Raw genomic sequence first — 24,789 nt, 5'->3', positions numbered from 1 at the left:
CTGTACAGAAAAATATATTGTGCATAAACTGAAATTTTATTTATTTAAATCAAAGTCATTTTTATTAATAAAATCTACATTTTTAAATGTTATTGACAAGTATCTGTGTGAGACTTGATTTAGACCTGTCCTTTTACATTAAATTAGAAGACTGGAAAAGACCTGCCTTCATTAGCACTTCTTTTCCTGTAGTCAATCTGTAGTGTTTCTAGATTTCCAGATAGCCAGCCTTGATTCAGCAAGCCTTTCAAGGAAACTGTGGGGAGATGATAGAGAGCTGAAGTGCCAACCCTCAGCTGTCTTTTTTGGTACCTGTGTGACAGAGGAGCAAACTGGAAGGTGATGTGATCCAAAGCACAGCAGTGCGTGGATTTAATGGGGAAGGGAATTGTTTTCACAAGCATCTGAGAATAAAAATGAGTCATACAGAGCAGGGATGTTGAGCTTTGCAGTTGGATCAAGAGCTGCACAAAAGGGACTGAGATGTTTAGATCACAGCTAAGCCCACTGCTGATAAATGCTTTCTGGATGTTTTAGGTGCATGAGCAGAAAGCCCAGAGTGCTTAATCATTAGGTTCAGGGGGAAAAAAAAAGTTGAGTCTCTCCCAAGCCCATTTTTTACATTTAAAGAACAATTTTGAACAATCCCACCTGCTGATTGGATCAGTAGTGTCCTAGTAAATAATGCTTCACTGAGACATTTGCTGAAGTGCCATAGTGTCAGTTTTCCTCTTGCTCCAGCTTAACACCATCACTTCAAAGTGAAGATGAAGAGTCTCAGACACAAACTTGTCAAAAAACTACACTTTCAGAGGTCACAATGCTATGCTGATTGTCACAACATGATGTTTAAACAGGATTACATTTTGGATTCATAGTCTGAAAAGAAACAGCTATCCTGATACTTATCATAAATCAAAGACAACTTGGCCACTGAAATACTTATGAAGAAGAGTAGCTTTGTGAAACTCACCCTCCCCAGACACAGCCTCCTCACCATTTTTCTAAAAACCCTTGCAAACAGTTTCAGTTCTCAAAGACAAGTCTCCGCCTTCTAATGGAAGGAAAATAAAGTCCAGCTGTTTATTTTATGTGTAACTGCAGAAATTCAGCTGCCTCATTCCTGTATGCCATCCACTTGGAGTACCCAGTGCCTAAGTGGAAAAGACCTCTGAGACTTATGGGGGGAGTTTGAGAATGTTCAAACAAAAGCTGGTATCACCACACCCACACAGAGCTTCATGTACTGACTTGCTGTCTATACAGCACTCCCTACATTGTACTATTTAACATTCTTATTAATATACAGAGGAGAAAATTATACAAAAGTATCAGTGCAATTGTTTCGCTTCTTACATTTTTTTTCTACATGTTACAAACTTGGGAGACTTTCAGGTTTTTATTTAAGCAAAAAGGACATTAGTTCAGGCCTTCCCCAGCACACTCTGTACTGGAACAAACAGCATATATGCCCCAGTCATTAGTTCAGGTAGTGTACAAAATGCACAGTTGAGTTCTAGGATGTCTGGCTGGAGTGATTTCTTCATGTTCTCCTTTCAAGCCTAAGTTCACTTTGTTTAACAAAATCTAAAAGAATGGGACCTACATTAAGGCACAAGTGCAGATTATTCAGAATATTCAAATCTGGCTCCCTGTGAAAAACAACAGGTGGGGAAAAAAAAGACCACACACAAGAAAACACTAAGGGAAAGAATTTGAAGGAAGGTCACGTGATCAGGAATTGCAGAATTCTGGTACATTTTTTGCTCTAAGTTGCACAGAAGACAAAGTCATGCCAGGACAAAGAGGATTGGGTACAGTCCTTTTCCTCAGGAAGAGAAAGATTGACAATCACAGACACCAATAACCAAATAACTCACTATTTGTTGAGTTAGAAATTACACTCCCTGGTAAAAATTAGGGTTATTTTTGACAAGTTAATTACACATAGAATTAGTGAGGTCAAACTAATTACTGATAGATGGGAACAAATTCAAGTAGAAAAAGCCCTGAGTACAAGAGACCTGACAAAACTGGTGCTGACTGGTGAACAGTCACAAAACAGAGCAAAAACCCCCAAATAACTGCAGGCATTTTTTTCTATAATGCAGTAATGATTAATTATGTGGAAATAAAGTGTACAGCAATCTTCTTTAAACATTTTACATAACCCTGATTTTTATTTCTTTTACAAGGTATCTGCAGATCCTATTCCCAGTTAACTGGCTTCCTTTTTAGTCCAGTCTCGAGTGAGGCTACTAAAGAAGTTACCTTCCCTGGAGAATTTCTGCTGAAAGTATGGCCCATTTTTAGGAAAAATATGGCTGAATGATTCCAGTGATTCTGTTTTACTAAGTTTAAAAAACAACAGACAAATTTCTGCAGAAACAGCTGAAGTGAGATGCACTGAACTATAGTGTAGTATTATAAACCTTGTTGCTGTATATGAATATTCTGGACATCTTACAGCCCATATGGAGTCACTTGCTAAAAAACCAACTTAGAAAATGTCAAATTTAATGCTTTAACCAAAGCAATGCAAATTAATAGCACCCTTCATATGGAATCGTGGACTATTCTCTGTTTACCAATGTAAGACATCATTACAATTTGCAAATTCACTGACTAATTTCATTACATGCAAATAAATCTGCAGTTGAGGTATAAAAGCCTTAATCAGTGTCTTGGACAGTCTATATATATATATATATACATTTTTTGTATATATATATATATATACAAAAATATCAATTCTCCAAGTCAGTACACCATACTGTCAATATCTTCTGCTGCTTTCAATTTAGTTTTCAGACATGATCTATGGGGAATGCAAGCAAATTCATATTCAGCTAGGACTCAGACATGTCTAATGATTGTGTCCCCAGTTATTTTTTCCGTCCTCCCCAAACAAAACCCTTCAGGCAGAATATTGTATTAGACCTAAATATTACATAAGTACGAGGCTTAAGCTTTGTCCCAGATAATTAGGTAAATTTAAGGGGAAAAAAAAGAAAAGAGGAAAAAATACGCTCTCCAAGGAACATTAACACTTGGAAGCAAATAAAAATAAAGGGATTTTCATTTTACTGTGATTCCTTTAGTTCTCATCATCCTCGTCCTCTTCAATGGGTTCCCGGAGACCTTCGCTGTGACGACTTTTTCCAGCCATTTCCAACAGGGCCTGAGCCTCAGGATCCACATCCAGGATACTCTTCTTACCTTTTGTCTGCAAAAGAAAATAAAACAGACTCAATTTAAAATGTCAATATCAGTCTAAGGGAAAGAGACACACTCAAGAGAAGTCCATAAGTGATCTGGTTTGCAGGTTTGGCACAATGGAGCAGACACACTTTCCAAGTAAGGCATTTAAGATTCACTGGGATACAGCAAATTATTTTTATAGCTGCCATAAACTTCTCCTAAGATGACAGTGAACTATTTCAAGTTTATTCAGGTTACAAGCCAACCAGAACATCCTGGTTAACCTCACCTCAGACTGAAGTGCAGAAGTAAGGGTTTTTTTAAAGAAGAGATTCAATTACAATTTGACATTTTCTGTAAACAGTTTGTTCTGTTTCTATTTAGAGCTCTGTGTCCAGTGAAGTCAAGGCACACAAATTTAGTATGAAAAGAAGTAAAAATTTGAAAAAAAAAAAAAAAACAACACCAAGCTGTACAGACCAGATAGTTTAATATAAGAATAAATTACGGGGACAGAGGAGAGTGGAAAGAGGGTTCCTGCTCATTCCCAGAAATAAACCAAGTGCAGAAAGACTGGCATCAATTGAATCACATAAAATTATTGTAAAACAAGAGTAAATTTAAAGCTACTGATAAAGAAATCTTTTGGGTCTGTTCCTGAACTACAGACTGGGCTTTACTTGAGAGTTTCCAGTGCTTGTTTTCTGTTTTATAAACACTGGGTTTTACTGAACCCCTCTCCAAGGAGGTTCCTCCTCGAGACCATTCATCAATATTGGAAACGCCTTTGGAAATTCAGAATAAAGTACTGCTCTTCTGACTCTATCACCTCTTGGCTCCTGAAGGTCTTTCTTGTTGGCAACCTCCATAATTCCACTACTATTTTGCTATTTGCCTGCTACAAAATACATGGCACCACAGGGCCAGTTATAGAAAATATTATTAATTACAACAGAGAGAGAAAGAGTTTAATGAGAAAACTGCAACTGTGGGTTTTGCATGTTCTGTTCCAACCAGGACACCATTTCACAGGTTCACCTACCACGCTTTCAGGGACATCTCCCACTGCCCAGACTTCCATGGCATCCAGTGTGAAATCCTCTTTGGCTGACAGCTGGGGGCTGTTGTAGGTGGTACATCGAGGTTTGGCTTTGCTGTGTCCCTTCCCATAGTCACTGTCTATCCAGAGCCCGAAGTATCCATGTTGTCCACCCATACCCTGTCAACCAAAGCAGCACATTAAACACTGGTTGCACAGGCAGAACGGACTGGGAAAGTCATGAAGCCTAGAGAATAAATTGCTGTGCTCAGTGTCTGTGCCACACTTCTATGGAGAGGTTAAAAAAAGGGGGATACTGAGTGAACCTGGGCTTCTGTACCCACATCTTGCATTCCTGAAGACAGACAAGAATTTACTTGAGTGATACTGCCCTCCCTCTACACTTCAAAGAATACCAGTATCTGTGAGTTGTACCAGAAATTTAGCTCCTGGTTTTCAAACAGGAGTGACAGTGCCCTGGTTTGCTGCCTCTTTTCCATTTAGAAAAGCATCTACAGAAACAAATAACGTAACTTGATGTTGTTCACTTTCTTTGGAGCAAATTTATTCCACCCTGCTGCAATTCCCAAAGTTATGGGCACGTAATGCTGCAAAACTGCAAAGCAGTTTCAAAACAGGTAGTGTGTGGTAGCTCTGTGGAAACTCCTCTGCAGCTGGAGAGCTCATTTGTGAATTTGAGTAAGAGAAGCTTCTGCCACTGTAATGACACAGCAGCAGCAGCAGCTACTTGCAGTGTTTGCACTCTAATTCTGTTGGGCTCTCTCTTCCATCATTTAAAAAGCAGTTAGTGTGGCAGTGAGAGCAGCCAGGGGAAGGATCCTCAGTTACACAGATCAGCTATTTTGTGCTGCTCCAGTGGTGTGGATATGTGCAGTCAATTCGTCCAGGGAGGACACCTAGAAGGACTTCTGTGATAACCAAACTTGGCAAAAAGGTTTCTTCCCAGAACCTCCAGAAATTTAACCTATATAAAGCACACCTGCTTGGGTCACACACAAATAAATTCCATCTTAGTTGGTTCAGTACTTCAATATACATATTAACTGTAAAGAAAAGTATGGGTTCTATCAGTGCTGTAAGCAGCTCTCCATCATCATTCATAGCTCACACTTTACACTGATGCTTTAACACAAAAAAAGAAAAAATCCTCCTACTAAAAGTGGGGCACAAGGGATGCAAACATCCTCAGAGAATAAAAGGTGAAATAAATCTGCTCTCAGAAACAGAAAAAAAAAAACCAAAAACAAAACAAAACAAAACAAACAACAAACCAAAAAAAAAAACCTCTTCCAAACACAAGCTACAAATCCAATTTCCAGACTGTCATTTCTGAATACTTACAAGTCCATTTGGCATAGTCTGTTGGCCATTGTTCAAATACATGAAGTGGTCATTGTACCCTGTGTATGTGTACACAGCAAGAGAGGGGAAAACAGAAAACAGAAAGCATCTGTTGTCACCTGTAAACGGAAAAGCACCTGAAGTCAGACAACTGGTCACACAATAACTTGTCTACAAATAGGATAGAAAAATTAATGGAAGAAGTGAAGCTGAATAGCTCAAAGACAGCAGCTGCCACCTCAGAAAGCCAGTAGCTATCTCTCAGCAAGATCTAGACCTGTTGTTTACTCTCAGGTAATTCTGTGCAGAGTCACAGACATTGATGCAATTATAAGCTGTGATCAAGGGCAATCAGAGGCATGACTAGGACATTATGTCACTGTATGAGGGCACACCTACCACAGGCTGCCTTCTGTCATCTAAAACTGGCCAGCTGCCAGATCTGCACAAACTGATGTGAGTGCAGACACCCTTGGTTCTGACTACATTGAAACATAGATCAGTTCAGAGTCAATGATTTAGAGCACAACTTTCATTATGTCCAGTTTGGTACTCAGAGGGACCTGTGCTGTGCTTGACTAATACACTGTACGTGCTACTCTATCAGGAAAAAAACACAAGGAAATTGTGTAATCAACATAACATAACGCTATATTAACTGACTCAAGTGGTAATTATCAAATACTAATTAAGTATAGGAAGTGAGTTTCTGATGTAGCCAAAGTGAGAATTCCCAACAGGACGGATTATCCAGAGCCCATAATTGTTTTTTCAAAAATCCATCACAAAAGTTCTTTCCAAAGAGTTATGAAAAAAACCTTCTCTTCTCTACTGAGGTTTCGAGGGAACAAAAAGTTTAGCTTGTCCAAAGAACCCTTTGGCTGCTGGATTTTAGAAGGAAAACAGAGACAGACAGTGCACAACCGACAACAGGAGGCTCAACCTGGCGTTTGGCTCAGGTGTTCCTGATGGAACACTGCCATCCTGTGGACAAATCATTTAATCTCTAATCATCTGTGCTTACTTCCTTAATTTTCATTTACTTTTCAACCTATGCAGCTACAGGGCTTGATAAATTTCCCTGAAAACTTGCTCCAAGATCAGTAAGTCCTGCAATTTTAAAGGTCTTATCAAACAGAAAATTATAAATATTAATCTGTAACATGTTTGAGTGCCATGCTAAGAATAACTCCGCATGCGTTGTGCTTTTTTTGAAAATTAATGTTATTTTTGCCACAGAAAAATACACTTGGGAAGTGTAAGAAACACTGTATGTCGTGAAAGTAAAGTGACAGTACCCATGAAGTGGATATTAAGTATCCATCTTGTACCTGCACAGAACAGGGAATGTTTACCAGAGCCATGGGATACCAAAAAAAAGTGAGTTTTACCTTGAAACTGTGGCTTCACCTCCCAGGAGTGAGATGCAAACCCACCAAAGAGAAACCCATCCAAGTCCTTCAGGATCACTATGCAAGGCCCTTTGTTCACTATGTGCCCACACAACTGTGAAAAGCTTTCCCCGTGGAGCCTGGAAGAAAATAAAAGCCGCCACTTGTGCTGCAGCTCTGCAGGCAGGTGGGAGTTGATGTATATGATGGATGGGATGTCAAAGAGGCTGACAAGTCCTCTTCCTTTCATGCCTTTGCAGCGGGGAACCAGGTTGAGGATGTCGTTGGTTTGGTCTGGGAGAGAATGGAGAACGTGGAGGCCCTGCCTGATCACGACACTGAGGAAAACTGAGACCTGAGGAACTCTGTACACCCAGTCCTCGACGACACTCGGATCAAAACTTGTCTCCAGCAGCTGAGGACCCACAGGTTTTGTCCCATCTAAATAATAAGACATATAGAAACAGGAGTAAGTTTCCCAGTCCGGAAAATAATCAGCTGATTTTTAAGTGTAAACACAATATTTCATTATTTTGATGGACAGCAAACCACATGTGAAAGGAGCCATGACAATAAAGTGTCAACTACATTAAGCAAATGCAACCACAGAATTAAGATCTACTTGTGACATTCATTGGCTGGGCTGTTGTAATTTATAAACATGGGCTCCTGGCTACAACTTAGGGGATGTTCTTTGCAAGACAGCAAAATCTGTTATTACAACAGTGCAAAGACAGACCTATGCTTTGTAAAAGGACATGTGGTCATAAGTACATGATAAATATATTCAAATAAGTAATACTTAGATGCCCATGCATCTAAATGCCCATCATCTGCAAGCCAGGTCTTTGTAAAACAGACATGTTCCACGACAAATAGTTTTGCATGTCCACCTAATTTGGGACGTCAACCCAAAGCTGTCCTGAATTTAGAGGAGAAAGTTGGTAAGGTAAAATAAATAAAATTCCCATGCCAGGAGATCAGTGATTACAGGAGCTCTAAGATCTGCTACACCAAGGGTGCTTACCTGCAAGCTTCAACTCTGAGAGCAGCTGAGAAGCCAAAGCCTTTACTCCACTGGCAGAATCCCGAGTATTCTCCAAAGTCCAACCTTTCAGTTCCTTCCTGTAGCTCAGTACATGGACTAGAGACATGATCAGATCCTCTGTGAACTGAAAAGATTAAAACATCACCATTTTGGTATTTCTTAGAGGAAATTGCCAAGAGCTTCAACGGACTGTCTGAAAATAAAGTCAAGCAGTATTGATGCTGTAATCCCAAGGCAGAAACTTCTCTTGCCATGACAAGTCAGGAACTACAGAAATGCTATTTCAGTGTCATAGGTCTTGAAAAGAAGCCTTTTTCGATATTTTGTACATGTTACTCCATAAAGCAACTCCATAAAATATGGCATGAAAGAAGAAGTGGAGGACCAAGTTTTGCAGTGGTAGGAGCTGCTGGTGAATTACTGTTCTGTGACATCCCACTCTTTCACCTTGCAAGCTATATTTGATTCCCACAACTCTCCTGCAACTAAAGCTCTAACAAGTATTTTGCTCAATTTCCAGAAGCATCAGTCACACCACAACCCTTGCTGGCTCTTAAATACAGCCCTGCTCTCTTACTGTCCCCACACACACACACATTTTAACTGCCCCGTTTACCTCTAGGATTTGTTTGCCCTTCACGGGCCCTTCTGTCTTGGAGATCATTCTCATTATTATGGCAATCTTCTCATCTGCATTCCCTTTTAAGAGGTCTGACATAAAAATTACAAACTGCTCCTTAGCAATCTGTTCACTCAGCCCAGATGATTTCCCAGGCAGGTCAATGCTTTTCATCCCATTGTACAACCGAACAGTCATTTGCTCTGGCAGTGCCTCCCGAGTATGTGCCTGGGAGAAACAGCAAAGAGCACATTTTATAAGTGAAGAATAACTAATGTATTCCAGGTAATCTGTGCTGAGATGTAGTATCTACTACGAGCAACAAACTTCCATCAAAGGACTGGTTTTCCGAGAGAAAAAAATAAAAAATCTATATTTTTATAGTGATTATTTACTGATTTCAGGTTGATACTGATACTGCACTTCAGAAAAACCACACTGTAAAGTCTTAACAGAATATTAGCAAAGTGTTTCTACATGATAACTCTGTTGCAAAGGTCTACAATTTTGCCAGTCAAATATTCAAAATCATGTTTCATGTCTGTTTTTGACAGTGGAGCTCATAGATATTTAAAACCAAAGAGAAGGTAAAGTGTTTGCCATATCTCAGTTTTGGCCACAAGACAATGTGTTTAACTCTATGTGCATGTGCAGAAACAATCCTGAGGAACTTCCCTCTGCATATCAACTAATTGAAACATGGAACAAAGTTGGGATCCCTTGATTTTTGTAAGGCAACCCTGATGTTAAGACAGGTGAGATCAGGAGTTATTCATCTGAATGGCATGCCTGGCCCTTTGAACTGAAATCTAACTGATACACATCGTCACACATCACAGCTCTGTGGGGAAGATCTGACTCTGAATTCAACTTTCACAGTGTTCAAGATAATTACATGGTTTAAAAATAAATCATCTCAAATACATGCACACACTAGGACATGATTACAGAGCATCCTCACTGTGCACAGCATGTTGAGGACCTGCCTTGACTGTTCTGTACAGGGGTGTAGCCCAGTGGGGACTATGCTGAAATCAATGGAGCTGCACCTGCCAAAAACACTATTCCAGCTCCATTTACTGATTTGCTGGCTCAATACCACTCCTCTGGAAGCCACCTGGGCTGTTCCTATTTGATGCTAATGGCTGTTGCTGGGCATATAGAGATCCAATATCCCGAGCTCTACCCTACTTTCATTGACGTCAGTGGTAGAATTCCCATTGATTCCAGCAGGAGCAGAAATAGCAGCCACAGTCCTTCACATCAGAGTGCTCCATACTGAGGGAGGGATGGTCACAGGGGGTACAGCTGTCTTTGAGAGGCTTTCTGAAAATGCTACATGAGCCTGAAGTGGGAGAAGCAGCAGGGAACACAACTAAAACCTTATACTCAAGGGCTTTTTACTTCACACTGTTGAATCACCTACCTACTCCCTGCCTTATCCTGCCCACCACTCATTTTGCTTTTAGCTCTTCCAAAGAGTAGACCTGGGGTGTAAAGAAAGGAGATGTGTAAAAAAGGAACCTTTAATAAACATCTAACTGACTCACACTTCTGACAGTTTAGAATCCTTGTCTTAAATGGCTTCAAGAAAGGATCTAGAGATTCCTGCTCTGCCTGCTTTCCAAGCTGTGCAGTGCAGCCTGCTCTGGCCCAGAAGCCATGTAGTTTCCTTCTAGCAAAGCATGAGCCTAAGCAGAGTCCATGAGGTAATGCCTGGGGACTCATCAGTGTCACCAGACTGTTGTTAGAACAAACCTACCACATCTCAGTCTAGCCCAGACATGAGCAGAGTCACCTATGAGGCAGGAATGCCACAGGAATTGTCCCTGCACCAAGGAACTGGGCACCTACAGGCAGCCTTCCAAGATTTGAATGTAAGTTGGCTAACAAAAAGGCAGGAAGGGAAAAGACAAATGTTCATCAACCATCACACTGATCTAGAGGTAAAGCCAGAAACAACTTCTTCCAGGTCCCAGACTGGTAAGAGACACCAATGACAGGTTCTTGGATAAAGCAGTGCTGAAAAGCCAGGCAGTAGCAACACTGTTTCCAGACTAGTGGCAGCTCCTGAACAGCCAGGCTGCAGAAGGCTAAAGCTGGTCTGTATGCAGAGGAACTGCTAAATACCTTAAAATAACCTGCTGCTTCCAATGAGTTTTAATTTGATCCCATTAGCTGTGTAACATATATAAAAATGCACTTTACCACTACATTCATTTGGCCACTTAGCTCCTGCCTAACTGAAGTTATCAACCATTTCAGCAAATCATTTTTCTCTTTTCTTGATTAGAAAATTAATTCAAAGTTAATCAGAAGCATATTGCATGTTAATTAGCTAAAACAGGGAATCACAGCTTAATCAAGCAAAATTGAATTCTCTCCTTTTAGTGCAAGTGAAGAGATTAGAGGTGGTGATGCATTGAGGGAGACAGATATAACCAAATACAAACTGACTTTGTGACAGCTTCTCCAGAAAATCTGTAAATAATCCCACACTATAGATTCCAGGGGGGAAAATATTCTTCCCATTTTTCAGGTTGCTGTAAAAACATTTCCATACATCCCAATTTACTTCAGAATCAGGAAAGCTGCAAATGGACTCAACAGTGCAATTTAAGAGATAAATAAAGGCCTGAAATTCACTACTCATGTTAACTGTAAGAGAAAGTCAAAATCCATCCCACCCAAAACATTAAGTATTCAACTGAGATGAGCAATCCTTTAAAAGTAACTACTGCCACATCTTTAATTTCTTTCTGGAATTCTGATTGATTCACTACATCTCAGCTATATAATGAATAATAGATTGTCTTGCCTGTAGTGCTGCCAGAGTCATAGTTTTCTTTGTAGCTTTGGCATTTTTTCCTCCAGCTGAGCCACTTGACCCCGATAAGGCATCAAACACTCCATCAATGTCAGTCTGCTCCTCAGGAAGAAATCTGGAAAGGTGATTGTGATAGGCATTGCTTTCTGCATTTCCCATCTTCTCAACCTGAAGCAAGGGAAAAAGAATTAAAAAAAAAAAAATTAAACACAGAAAGGTATCACAAGGGCCATGGAAGACATATCAAACTGACTAACATACCAGTGCAAGTTTAACAAGAAAAGCAAACTACTACCCTTCCAGGAAATTATTAAAACTAGTGTTTAGTCTCTGTATTCACTGAGACTTAATGAATTTGGAGAACATCTGTAACTGTGTTTCAAAAATTGACAATCTGACAGCTCTTTGCTAACACCCCCCCGTCCACCAATGCAAACATCATTCAAGTCTCTATCAAATGGAAAAACCAATATGATCTAATGGTTAAATTAGCTTATACAAAGTGACCATGAGTCTAACAGCTGCAATACAGCCCTAACATGAAGGAAAAAACCTGATTATGGATTACTTATGACAGATTATGCTACATCATTCTGATGCATTAATGGACTGAAGCTATGTCTGCCAATATGATGTGGCACTAAAACACCGTCAGGGAAAAGCCTCTGAAAATGACGAGAATGTTTTTTTTCTAAGGACACAATACAAAAACATTTTGAAACAAAGTAACAAAAACATTTAGGAACAACGCAAGACCCATTAAAAACACACAGGTTTATGTGAAGTCAATAAATCACTGAGAGTTGGTACCCACAGAATTAAGGTTGGGGGAGGCAGGGGGGAGAGTTGATTTGGGGTTTCCTTGTTTGCTTGTTTTACACATTTCATGGTACAACTCCGATTTCTCTCACTGTCCCAGGATTCACCTGCACTGGGGTAGATACATGTCTGGGGTAGACATGTCTGGGGTAGACACATGTCTGGGGTGACATTAAAAAGAAGGTAAGATGTGGAATAAAACATTCTTTTGTAGTTTTCTTTCTGTAATTTCCATGTCCTTCCTGACACCTCTTTTTCGGTTTGTGATTCCCAGTTCCACGGGAATCTCTTTTTGCAGACAAGGCCATCACACAGCCCTTCAGCCTCGCCAGAAGGCCACAGTGTTGAGCCTAATGCAGTATTTTTATCGCTATCTGCTGCGTTGTTTACCGCACACAAGAGGCCGGGTCGGGCAGCCTCACCTTCAGGCCTAAAGCCCTGTTTGCCTGCGAGGAAAATTTCGACCGTGGGGTAAACCCCGAAGAGTGAATGGAAACCACCGTGACCGTGGCGACACGATTAATTTAAATTAGCGAACCGCTGGAGAAAGAAGGTCCTTGAAAGGTTCATTTCTCGCTGTGCTCAGCCCATCCCTCCCCGCCCGGCGGGGCAGCCCTGGTGTGTGTGTGTGTGTCTGTGTGTCTGTGTGTCTGTGTGTCTGTGTGTGTGTATGTTTGTATGTCTGTGTGTGTGTGTCCGACCCCCTCCCGGTGACAAGGCAGCCCTGAGGTGAGACCCCCACCCTGACAGACCTCCCCGCTTACCGGCAGGGCTCCCCCGGCCCCTCTCCGCCCCCGGGACCGTCACACAGAGCCCGGCGCCATCCGGCGCCTCAGCCCGCCCGGCCGGGGCGGAGCGCGGCCCATGGAGCCGCCCCTCAGGCGGCGGGGAGGGAGGGACGGACGGGAAGGATGGAGGAAGGCAGGGAAGCGAGGGACCGGGACAGCGGGGATTTCGGCACCCCGAGCGCCAGGGGAGAGGCGGGCGGTGCTGCAGCCCGCTGTGCAGGGCGGTGAGGAGGCGGCCTGAGAGCTCAGGAGACCGGCGAGACCGCGGCGGCCCCTTCTCCCTGAGGACATCCTTCGCCTTCAGGGCATCCTCCTCCCTGAGGGGACTCCTTTCTTTGAGGGAAATCTCCCTCACCATCTTTCCTGAGACAGCCTTTCTCCCCGGGGAGACCCTTCTCTCTGAGGAGACCCTTCTCCCTGAAGGAACCCTCCTTCCTGAGGTGTTTCTTCTTGGCCCTGGGGGGACCCTTTCTCCAAAAGAGACCCTTTTTGCTGAGAGGACCCTTCTCCTCGAGAGGACCCTCCTTTTTGAGGGAACCCTCCACCCTGAAAGACCCTTCTCCCTGAGGGAATCATCCTCCTGAGGGGACCCTTTGCCCTGAGGGGAACCTCCTTTTTGAAGTGACCCTTCTCTCTGAGGGGACCCTCCTCCCTGAGGTGTCTCTTGTCCCTGAGGGGACCTTTTACCCTACAGAGACCCTCCTTTTTGAGGGAACTCTTCTCCATTAGGAGACCCTTTTCCCTGAGGAGACCCTTCTCCCTGAGCCGCCCTGCCCCTAAAACGTTTTTCAAAAATAAAAGTAAAAATTCAGAGCTGTAGCCGGGGCAGAGCGACCACCCCCAGCAGCCCCCTCTCAGAGCTGAGGTGCCGCGATGGCCTGTGCTGAGGCATTTTAAAAACCATCCCAAAAATTATGCCCGGAAGATCTGTGGCAGAAGGTGCTGCCAGCCCTGATCTGTGCTGGAAAAAGGTCTTGGCTTTTGGGAAGGAAAAGGCTGTGTGTAATGTACACATGCACACACAAACAAACACACACACACACAAACAAACACACACACACACAAACAAACACACACACACAAACAAGCACACACACAAACAAACACACACACAAACAAACACACACTTTCATTTTCAGGGTAAACAGTCAGGGGCTGGTGAATTTCAACGGCAATGGGGAGCGGAGGGAAAACACAACAATTTCTCAATGTATAGGTTAAACTTCTATCTCCTGACTGGCAAAATCACCTCGATCTGAGGCTGAGGGACCAGTGCAAGGTCACAGGGATTGTGCTTAGAGATCAGCCCTGCACTTCAGTCAGACCTGTGAGAAAAGTTAAAACTTCAGTGGTCGAAAACTGGTCCCAGAATTTACTTTTTTTTCAGGTTAACAATTTTCTATCTCACTTACATTACTCAGCAGCCTTCTCCTTGTACTTTCAGCCACAGGGTTTGGCTCCTGTAACATACCAAGGCCTTTGCCTTCATAGCAGTGACACCTCAATCAACTGTGCTTTGTCTGACTCCAGTTGGTTTCCTCGCAGCCCAAGCTCAGTGTGAAGACTCCTCCTCCTTCCAGCCAGGGGGAAGATGTGCAGATTCCCACAAAGCTGGTGCTGTGTGAGTTCCTGTAACCAAATGGAACAGGTAATCAGCTTTAGAATTTAACTTTTAATTATAGTCTGATCAGTGTGTTTTCAATAGAAATCTTCTATGTTCCTTTATATGTGCAAAAGAAGGAAAATTAAAAAAAAAAAAGTGTTGTCCATAGAAGTTATTAATGCCCCATCCCTGGAAGTTTTCAAGGCCAGGTTGGACAGGGCTTGGAGCAACCTGGTCTAGTGGAGGATGGCCCTGCCCATGGCAGGGGATTTGAACAAGATGAGCTTTAAGGTCCCTCCCAACCAAAACCGTTCTGTAATTCTATCTGTACTAGCCATGGCAGAGCTCCCCCTGTTTTATTCTTTTGCAAGAATGAGTAAAAATATTGATAAAGATAAGTTCTAAAAATACCCATTTTATTTGGGTTTGGTTTTGTTTTTTAATCTTCATGGATGCAAAACTTCATAAAAACATGTAGAATATTTTTCTTGCTGCCAGATGAGAGTTAGAAACGCATTGACCAGAATTCCAAGGAGACCACGTTTGAACGAGTGGATAACAGATTTCGACTTGTTACAGTCACCACTAGAGGCACAGGAGTTACCCGGCTTGTATCAGCAGGGTGAGGACATGGCAAGTAAAAGTGAGGGAATTTATGGGATGTTCATGTAATGTGAGCACAGTCTGGGCTAGTGGAAGGTGTCCCTGCCCATGGCAGGGACGAAATGATGATTTTTAAGATCCCTTCCTACCCAAACCATTCTAGAATTCCATGAAATTCGGCGAAGTTCATCTAGAAACTGCTGGAGGCTTAATTGCCCACACGATGGCATCGCATGTTTAGAAAGTTCTCTGTGGAGCCTGCACTGAGGGCTTCGACACTGCTGAAAGTGTGTTTAGACTCCCACGTTTATAGACAGCATTCGTATAGAACTAAAAGCTTAAATAAGATATTTGTTTCATCCCTTTCCCGTTAACTCTGCAAACACAATACATGACCATGGGGACAAAACTCGGTTCTCAGTGAAAGTCCCTCCCTGGGCTGCAAAAGCAGGTCCTGGGAAAAGTCTGTTGAATGGTTTCTATCAGTTTTAATGAATTTCCACTTGATGCCAAAGAAAAAAAAAATGAAACATACATTACAAGAAAAACAAAGTTTTCCCATTCAGGTTAACTTCTTTTTTTCTTTAATTTATTTTTAAAGGATAGTATTTCTGTGGACATAGTGTTTCACAGAGAATTGTATGATTTTTAATTTATAAGGGTTGTGTTTCATATTGTAGCTGTGTCTGGAGGGTCTCTTTCAGCCAGGAAATACAAGATTAGAGATTCTGGTCTAACCTACCTTGCCCCAAGACTGACTGACCAGTATCACCTTCACAAACATATGATGACTTCATGACCTTTTTCTCCAACTACTGAGCACAGAACCAGCCAAAGGGTACCTGGCCTGCCTTAGCTCCAAGCAGCCAGTTTTGCAAAGATAGGTTCTGCTTTAGCCTCTTTTGTTCAAGTCCCTGTGAACTGTGGGTTTATTTGCCTTGTCTGTCAATCTAAACCAAGCTTCCTGCTGCTACTGGATGGTGTTTTGTCACTGCCTGTGACAGTAGGCTGTAAACTGCAGGCTAACTAACTCTTAAGGCCACAAGGTACTCACACTAAATCAGCCAGATTATGCTCCTGCTGCGGGGGAATTTCCAGGTCACAAATTGACACCCTCTCATCACCTTTTTGCACCAAGAGTGTATAAAGTCAAGTTAAAACCTGGTGCATAAGGGCAACAGTTCACAGAACTCCTGAAATGAGTAGTCACTTCCTCATGTATATTCTCAGATACCCAGCAGAGCTAGTCAAGTGTCCCCAGCTTTGTTTCTGCCAGTAAGAAAGAGAGAATACACTAAGATGCCTTTTAAGGACATTCAGGAATATACTGGTGTATAAAAAAGAGGAAGAAAATGCAAGAGGGTTCTAAAAGCAATTGTGGCTAATTTTGTGAATTGCTGATAGACTTGTGTTTGTTTGCAGAGGGAAAAAAACCAAACCCACAAAACCCCAAACTGTTTTATTTAAAAGACTGTATATCTTTGACTTGCATAAAAGGAAGAAGTTTGGTTTTATTAGTTTGCCAAGACTACAGAAAATCTAAATGGCCTTAGTTCCAAATAATTCTCATATCAGTAAAGTCTCTCATTTCAAGTAAGTCTCCTTCAGTTAAAGGAAATGATTGCAAGGTAACAATGGAATGTAAATTATGAGCTGAGCAGCTGTGTCTTTATATCAAGCACTTCTGCTTTATTCAGATTGTCTTTTATTCCCTTTAAAATTATTTTTTTCTCCTACCTTGAGTTAAAAGAGAGAAATTTTGCTGCTCCTCAGTTTAGCAGATGTGTGTTAAGGTTGTTACCCTCTCTGTCAGTGATGCAGAGAATCATTCTGATTCACCTTTGCACTGTGTTCTTATTGAAGGCCTGCTGAGAAAGGGACCCTGCTGTGCCAAAGACTGTGCAGAGAGACAGAGGATTTCTGTTCCCAAGAGCTTATAATTAGCTACATTCACACATACATTGAGCAGAACACCAGTCCTCTCAGCCACAGACATCAGAGAACTCCAAAAAATGGTGAGACCACATCAGTGGCATTTTTCAGCAGGGTATTTTGGGAGCATATTCACCTTTTAGGAAGGGGAGGTTGGGACTATACTTCTAAATAAGCCATTAGGTTTCAACACTCTCTTGCAGGCTGTAGTTTAGATAAGCACTAGTGTAAATCACATGGAGGAAACACATTTGATACTTTTAACTTCCCAGTTATTACTCAGCATTTCAGTTATATTGCAGAATTCTGGCCCTTGCAAAAGAGGTCAAACGACCTCTTGAAAACAGGGGAGTTAAATTATAAAAGACCTTTGTGCATGTTTTAGGGTCCAGTGAACACAAAAGTCATTGCACCTCTTCCTAAGGCCATTTAGGCTCCGTGTTTCCTGTTTTGATGTAGATGATGTATTTTTACAAACCATCTGCAGTCACAGTATGTGGAATCCTGCAAAAATATTGATATTTGATGAAACTAGTTGCAGGCCCAGCCCACTGATCATCTTCTAGTGTGACCTCAGCATAGAATTCTTTTGACTTTAAAAGGTATAGTCCAAACCTTCCCCCTCATGTCCTTTTATATCCATGTTGTTCAGCTCTGCCTGTAATTGGCTGCTGGGACAGCTCTACCTTTGCAGCTACTTACCTGATTTGCCTTTGGGGTTCTGTGGGATTGCCATATTTGGGGAAAAGAAATGGTCTGACTCTCATAGAACTGTGTTCTTAGGCAGTCACAAAGGAAGTTCTGGGTTTTGCAAGGCTTTATACTTCCTTTTAGAAAACCCTCTGCCTGCTAGTAACCAATTCCCATCTATAAAAGGAGAAAGAAACAGTGCAGTGAAGAAATGCCTCTGATTATTGGGGGTTGGAATTAAATGACCTTTATGGTCCCCTCCAAACCTTTCTATGAATCTTTGATTATGGGTAGAGATTATAATATGCAGCATCTTAGAAAATGTAGTTACAGATTGGATAAAAGCCTCCTGTCATAGCCTATTAACTGAGAGGAAATGTGTTGTTGCCAAGATGCAGCTACTACATTTACAGCAAATCTGCAATGTCTGACTTTACTAAACTAAATTGTAGCATGTCTTGTGTGCATATAGATGATAAACATTGCTTTGGGCTGTGGACTAGATCCTGGTGACTGGAAGAAGTGCACGACCCATAGTGAGGGGGGAATATGAAAACAAAGCTCTCCTAGACTGCCCTGGCTTTGTCTTCCTTGAAATACTGTAGCATTTTGAGTGGAGGTTGGATCCAGGAATCCTTTCCATCCTCTATGATTCTGTGATTAGAGCTGTTACATGGGAAGACAAGGTGGAATTATCACACAGCTAGATAAAATAGTCAGAAGGTAGGATAATTAATGTGCAAAAACATTATAGGGCTTAGGCTTGGAGCATTAATGAAGACATGAGATGTTGACCATGCTGACTTCTGGACTCCACAAAACAAGAAGCTAAAAACAAGCTGCCTGGAGTGAGGAGAAGAGATACTTTTTTTTCTTCCACTTTGGAACAATTAGGAGGAAGACATTATTCTTTTCTTATGCAGATTTCCTTCATAAAAAACACTGCAAATTACCAGCTAGCTTAGGTACATATGTAGTTTAACAATCAAAAATGAGGAACTGGGACTGACTTTGTTCTTACGTAGAGAAAAAACTGATTCCAATGTCTTTTCCAAGTCAGCTGTCTTGCAGTTTGCTGGATGTAGGAAGTGCTGGGCATCTGAAATATGAGAGGATCTCCTTTGGGCCAGATGTTCACAAGATACAGCACAAGCAGTACAGCTGTTTGTATTGCTGCTCCTGCTGTGCACACAATTGTCATTGTTCATGCCACTGAGAAATGTGGTTGTGCATCAAACTGGAAGAATATCCATCTACTTCTGACTGAAGGGCATTGACTTGGCACAGAGAATCTGGGCTGCACAGCTGAAGTCCTCTTCACCCCTGCAGCTTGTATGGGGGGAGCTATAAGTCCTTCATGTGCCCCAGGTTTGTGCTGCTCTGTACCTGTCAAAACAGAGTGGAGGTTCCTGGTGCATCCCATGATAACTGGGTGACATTTGGGGATGTTTATGTTGGCCATTTCAACACAGTTTTGATATAGTTTGATATACAGTTCTTATAAATCATTTCATAACAAGACCTATGGCCCAGGTTGGTGTTAGGAAATCTTTCACTTTAAGGAACTATCTGCTATAATCTTCATATAAACTAGAACTAATTTAACAAGGTAAATAATCCTCGTCAAGGGAGCCTTCTCCATAAAATATGCAACCTGTGATCCTCAGAAACTCTACACAACCACTTCTGTTTATTTTCTGCTTAGCCCAGGTCTAGTTTGAATTAAACAGACCAGATTACTCACTGCATTACCTAACCCTCTGTATTGTTTGTAAAGGCTTGCAATCTGTGTTTAGTGAAAACTGCAGAGGAGTAGAGCAAGTCTGTAACTGAATAAAGGAGTCAAATGGTAGAATTCTGTCTCTCACTGAACATCAACAGTCCTTGGGTTTGTTTCTTTTTTTGTTTGGTTCACTGGTTCAGTTTAATTTTGTTGGGTCAGTTTTTTGTTGGCTTTGTTTTTTTTTGTTTTTGGGGTTTTTTTAAAGGCTGCTTTCCATGGAGGAATTTTAGAATTTTCTCAGTGTATTTGTTCTAATAAGGAAGTTTTCCATAGAGTCTGATGATGCATAACTGGAGCTGTTTCTATATATAGTACTGCAGGATGGAAAGCAGAGGATCCTTTTGCTGTGGATGGGAACAGAAGGTCTCATTTCCTCAGAGAACAGCCTGCATTTCAGCTATTTCAATTGTAATGTGGGCAACACTACACACAGTAGCACTGTGGCCCAGTTTTTTTGAGCTGGACATGAACATAGATCACCTCACAGTGCGCTATCACAGCTGTGTCCTTGTGCTCAGACTGCTTGGTCTATCAACCCAAAACCCTGGAATTGTTAACGCCAGCAAAGACAACAGGGTGGAAATAGAGTGAAAAAAATCAAAGCATTTTAGAGCACCATGTCTGGCAAACAAAAACAGGGTTTGAGTGGGAGATGGGAAAATCTTGGTAACATTCCTGAGCTCATTTTCATCCTTGTTCAACTCTTTAACTCATGTAGACTCTTTCTCTTCCTCCAAACAGTGGGAGAGAACTCTTTAGAACATCTTAGATCTGTAGTTACTAGTGAAGGAAGACTTTTTCAGCAGGGCAGCTGTGTTTCTTGGCAGTGTAAAATATTTACACCCACCATGTAACAAGAAACCAGTGTTTTGTCCTCTGGTGTATGGAAAACTCTTAGGTTTTGAAAATAAGCGATGGAAACATGATCATGGCCTGCGTGATTTTAAGGGCCATTAAATAAACTAATAAATTTCTTGCAATTTCAGGTGTTTGTGCAAGTAACATTGCACTGGTTTAATTGTTATGTGCAGGTCTTTTTCCTACCACCTGGGCTGGGTTGTATCTATTCACTCTCTTTTTGTGCTGTACAGTTTATTTTCCACCATAGCTCATCTTTTTGACTGCTCCCCATATTCCTGTCCAGGTGTGGAGTGTGTCTATCAGAGTCCAAAGTCTTTGGCTTACCTGGAGTAAACAAGTGCCCACAACAGGGTGGTTATTGCCCAGAGCAATACTTCCCAAACCAGTGCAGATTGTAGGAGCATCCAGTTGTTGCTGCCTGCTCAGTGCTGGGATCTCTGCTCCAGAAATACCTGGGAAAAGGTGAGAAGGTAAGACACCAGATATGTGTGTGAGGAAGCTGTTCCTGCCTCATGCTCCTATGTGATCCAGCAGCTTCCTGTGTGATCCAGCAGCTTTCTGTTTGATCCAACAGCTTCCTGTGTGATCCAGGTGTGCTGCCTACTAGAGCCATAAGCTGTGGAAGGAAGTTAGGGCAGTAAATTGCTTCCATCTCAGTGTTTATCCCATGTGTGGGATAAGTCCAGTGCCTTCACAAAACAAGTGTGGCAGATGTGTCTCCCACAGCTGCTTTCCAGAACAAAACACAGCAGCTTTCTCTTTATTTTCCGTTTTCAGGTTGTACTTTATCTCATAAGAGTGAAACCATCATTAAGAACAAATAGTCTTAAACTGCAAATCCAACTATTCTCCACAGCACAATGAGCTGTTAAAGGTCAGGCTGGCTCTTTACAGCTTGGGCCCAATTGTGCATTACAAACAAGCAAGAGGATAACATGCTTTTATCCTGAGTAAGGTACTGGTTAGATCAAGATCATAGCAGAGAGCTGTGACAGCTTTGAAGGGCTGCCTGTAAGTCATCTGCTGCTGGAGGTGACTCAGAGAGTGTGTCCCCAGAGAAGGCTCAAGTTGCAGTTTAAAGCAGTGATTTTCAACACTAAACAGGAGATACGTGACAGATCAGAGTCCAAACCAAGCTCTGCCTTTATATTGGGCTCTGCTGGCAGCTGATATGGGGAAGGGGAGATTCAGGGTGGTGGGGAGAAGAAGGTGAAGAGATGAAACGCTCTGTGTGATCAGTTGGGAGTGAAAAATGATAAAAACCTCTTTTTTTCTTTTTCCCCAAGGTCTGTTCTTGTCTTGCTCTGTGGCCTCAGGCAGGTTAGTTGTACATTTCTCCATACAAGTCCTGCAAGAGTGCAGGGTGTAATGCCCCTGATTTTTCTCAACTGCTGTAGCAACATGCTTTCTAACAACACAGGGAGGAAAAGTAACAGCACTGTTGTTACAGGTTCCCCTGAAACCACCTTTTTATTCCCATCCTGCAGAAGGACCCCCCCCTTGCCTTAGGCACCTCCTTTCAGAGCTGATGTACCTGCCAAGCAGGAGTTACACGGAATAAAACTGATTCCTGTGGCTTGAGGTGCATCAAAAAACCACTTTGCACTCAAAAGCAGCCACAAATCTGGCAGGAGCATGAGGCCACCACCAAAACTGGGTGTTACACGATACCTTATTCCACTTGGGAAGAGCTGGCTGTTTCTATGGCTACTGCTGCCTTTCTCTCCAACACACCAACCATTGGTTCTGATGAGATCATATTGTATTATAGAAAAAAAAAATCACTCACATACTGCTTTACACTGCAGCATTTGTTGAGCTACTATATATCTGACTTCCTATAATAAAGACATTTTCCATTTAATGTATTCTTATAAACGGGTAGGATTTCCCTCATCTCTGATTTATAAATGCATCCATTTTGGCCTCGAAAATCCTGGTTCTGGTTTCCATGACAACAGGCTTGATTTTTGAGGCTATTTCTTCCCCTTACTTCATCTTGGGTGGGAAGAGTTTCTGTCCCCTTCCAGTAGCAGTGCAATGGGCAAGCAAAATGATTGCCTTGAAGGAGAATGAGCAGACCTGAAACCAGAAACTTCAGCCAGCTTTTTTAAACACAGGTGAGAAATGCATGAGAAGAATGGCACCACAAACCTAGCACAGGCTTGAGTCAGATTTTTTGTACACAGAAAGTCAAATGCACATATAATCTCAGGAAATTTTAGTCATGTACCCCCCTGTCAGGTATTTAACAAACTGATCTGGTAGCCCTGAATAGCACTGTGTTGGCACATGACAAAATAATCAGAGGATCTCACCAGTCTGTTCATATTGTAACCCTGTAGATTAATTAGTACTGAATACACTTTATTATTTAAAATACACTCTCACTGTCTCTATTTTTTCCCTCAGTACATCCCATCTACAGCACTGGACTGCCAGGACTGTCTCTTTCATAGATCATTCACAGCTAAACCATATTCTTTCAACGTGGAACAGTGCATTTGAGACTCTGGGTACTAAAGGCACCATAAATAATCCATAACTGCTTTGCAAGGATCTTTCTAGTGGTTTTTTTCACTTTTAACATTTCCAGGAAAAATGAAAAGAGAGAGCTGCTGGTACTCCATGGCTGAAGTGGTTTAGCAATTGCTGTTCTAAAATGATAAAAAGATGGTTTTTGCAAACTCCTCAGAAAATCCCTGGAGAGGGCCTTTGTTCCTTTTTCCTGCAGAGAAGAAACACAACTCACCTACATCCTTCTGGGTAATAAGTACCTTCAAATGTGCCATCCACTGAGGTTGCAGATGAAATGTCTCTCTTTGGCTTGTCATAGAGTTTTCTTACTTTCTGTGAGTGAAAGATATTATGGAACCACAGTGTCTAAGGTATCATTGCATTATGGCATTATAATCTCATTTGCATTTGAGCTGGGAGCAGCCTGATAAAGCTGTTCCTTAAACTAGTACAGGATTGCTCCCTGTGTTTAATCCGAATGCTGGAGCTCCCAGCCCATCTTTTGGAGCAGAAGATTCAGGTGTAGGTCAGGTATTCTGCACTAAGACAGAAGGGCAGGAGTACTTCATTTAGGCATGTTTTATCCACACTGTTGTAACCTGCCAGTAATTTACATTAGAGGCTGGCCTGTGACCCCCAAACAAAGCACAGTCCCCACCTGTGCAGCCCCTGACACATCTCAGGGTAGAAGGAGATTATCACCGAAAGCCAAGCACAGTTCAGAGTGAATCAATAACAGGCACAACACAAAAGTGATTCAGTGATTGCCTTAAATAACCACAGGTTTTCCCTTCTGTCATGACTAAACCATCCTGCCCTAACAGCCAGTCCCTTGGGGACAATGAAGTCACAGCAGCACAATTTCAGCTGTGCAGCCAACTAGAGACAATATGAGCACCCTTGTCTTCTCTGTCCTACCATGGCATGGAGGGGATGAAAAAGTGAGTCATTTGCTAGAAAAAGTACTGATCCTGTGGCAGTAGGATGAGTCTTAAAAAAGCTCTTGCATTCTGTAAAGGTTAATTGTAAGAGTGGTGAAGCAGGAAGACACGACTGAAAACAGTGAAACCTATGCATTGTGTACTGTTAACTTCTCAGACATCAACGTTTCCTTCTCTAAAATGCTCTCACACCTAAAACACTTCAGTGGATTTATAACCCAGAACAATGGGGAAAAAATACAATTTTTACTTGTTTGGGTTTGTCCTCATTTCATGTGAGGACAATACAAGAGTATTGTGTTGAAATCCTGAATGTTGTTTGTAGTACTGCCTGAAAGTTCCTCCAAATAGTTAATTGATTCTTGCTTTTCATGTAGCCCAGAGCAAGTTTAGAGGAAATAAATGTAACATGAGTTAGTCATCCTTAAATAATCTCAAAGCAGGGAGCCCTACATTAACAGCAGGCTGATAATAAGCTGTGTAGTGCTATCTCCAGTAAAGCTTTGCCCATGACTTCGAATAAATTTACGAGCTGTCATTTATTTGTTTATTTGCTTTTTCTCAGCAGGAGAATTTACTGTCTGCTTGCTGAAGTATCAATTATTCTTGTAAAATTGAATAGTACTGTCTTAGGATTATGCACATCGAGGCTAACGTAACGTGAGACATGTTGAAAATTAATAAGACACCAACTCTGCTAAGACACCTGTGCTAGGTACTTTTTCGTGCTAGAGATAAATCTTATGTTAGAGGAACAGCAAAGAG

The 24,789-nt window shown here is 41.8% G+C and overlaps 1 protein-coding gene and 1 long non-coding RNA gene across 7 annotated transcripts; one reads left to right on the top strand and one right to left on the bottom strand.

Annotated features, from left to right (window-relative positions):
* Positions 1-32: 32 nt before the first annotated feature.
* MEAK7 (MTOR associated protein, eak-7 homolog) lies at positions 33-13,150 on the bottom strand. 2 transcript variants are annotated; one of them, XM_051801773.1, is made up of 8 exons: positions 13,071-13,150; positions 11,479-11,655; positions 8,658-8,888; positions 8,021-8,165; positions 6,994-7,434; positions 5,603-5,721; positions 4,244-4,420; positions 34-3,226 (listed from the first exon to the last, which is right to left on the bottom strand). In XM_051801773.1, the coding sequence occupies exons 2-8, from the start codon at positions 11,644-11,646 to the stop codon at positions 3,098-3,100; spliced, it is 1,410 nt and encodes a 469-aa protein (XP_051657733.1). In that variant the 5' UTR covers positions 11,647-11,655; positions 13,071-13,150; the 3' UTR covers positions 34-3,097. The 2 variants fall into 2 exon arrangements, with proteins under 2 accessions (XP_051657734.1, XP_051657733.1); XM_051801774.1 differs by lacking the exons at positions 11,479-11,655; positions 13,071-13,150 and adding an exon at positions 11,118-11,208 and having other exon boundaries at positions 33-3,226.
* Positions 12,004-24,515, top strand: LOC127477464 (uncharacterized). 5 transcript variants are annotated; one of them, XR_007906951.1, is made up of 6 exons: positions 12,004-12,924; positions 14,539-14,742; positions 15,196-15,319; positions 17,164-17,315; positions 20,850-21,036; positions 21,344-21,809. It is a non-coding gene; the product is annotated as an uncharacterized LOC127477464 (long non-coding RNA). The 5 variants fall into 5 exon arrangements; XR_007906950.1 differs by lacking the exons at positions 12,004-12,924; positions 21,344-21,809 and adding exons at positions 21,853-21,886; positions 22,979-24,515 and having other exon boundaries at positions 14,360-14,742; positions 20,850-21,028; XR_007906949.1 differs by lacking the exon at positions 12,004-12,924 and having other exon boundaries at positions 14,360-14,742; positions 20,850-21,028.
* Positions 24,516-24,789: the final 274 nt, after the last annotated feature.

Source organism: Manacus candei, unplaced genomic scaffold, assembly GCF_025592945.1.
Source record: "Manacus candei isolate 608988 ecotype Guabito, Panama unplaced genomic scaffold, ASM2559294v1 h1tg000053l, whole genome shotgun sequence".
In the NCBI taxonomy this organism is placed as follows: Eukaryota; Metazoa; Chordata; class Aves; order Passeriformes; family Pipridae; genus Manacus; species Manacus candei.
This window is presented reverse-complemented; position numbering and strand designations above follow the sequence as displayed.

What these genes read in the sequence shown, in the direction of transcription:
- MEAK7 (XM_051801773.1), bottom strand. Translation starts at nt 11,646, where the DNA reads ATGGGAAATGCAGAAAGCAATGCCTATCACAATCACCTTTCCAGATTT. An exon ending in CTCAGAGTTGAAGCTTGCAG is followed by an intron (nt 7,435 to 8,020) that starts GTAAGCACCCTT and finishes CTTATTATTTAG; the next exon opens with ATGGGACAAAACCTGTGGGT. An exon ending in AGACTATGCCAAATGGACTT is followed by an intron (nt 4,421 to 5,602) that starts GTAAGTATTCAG and finishes TTTGGTTGACAG; the next exon opens with GGTATGGGTGGACAACATGG.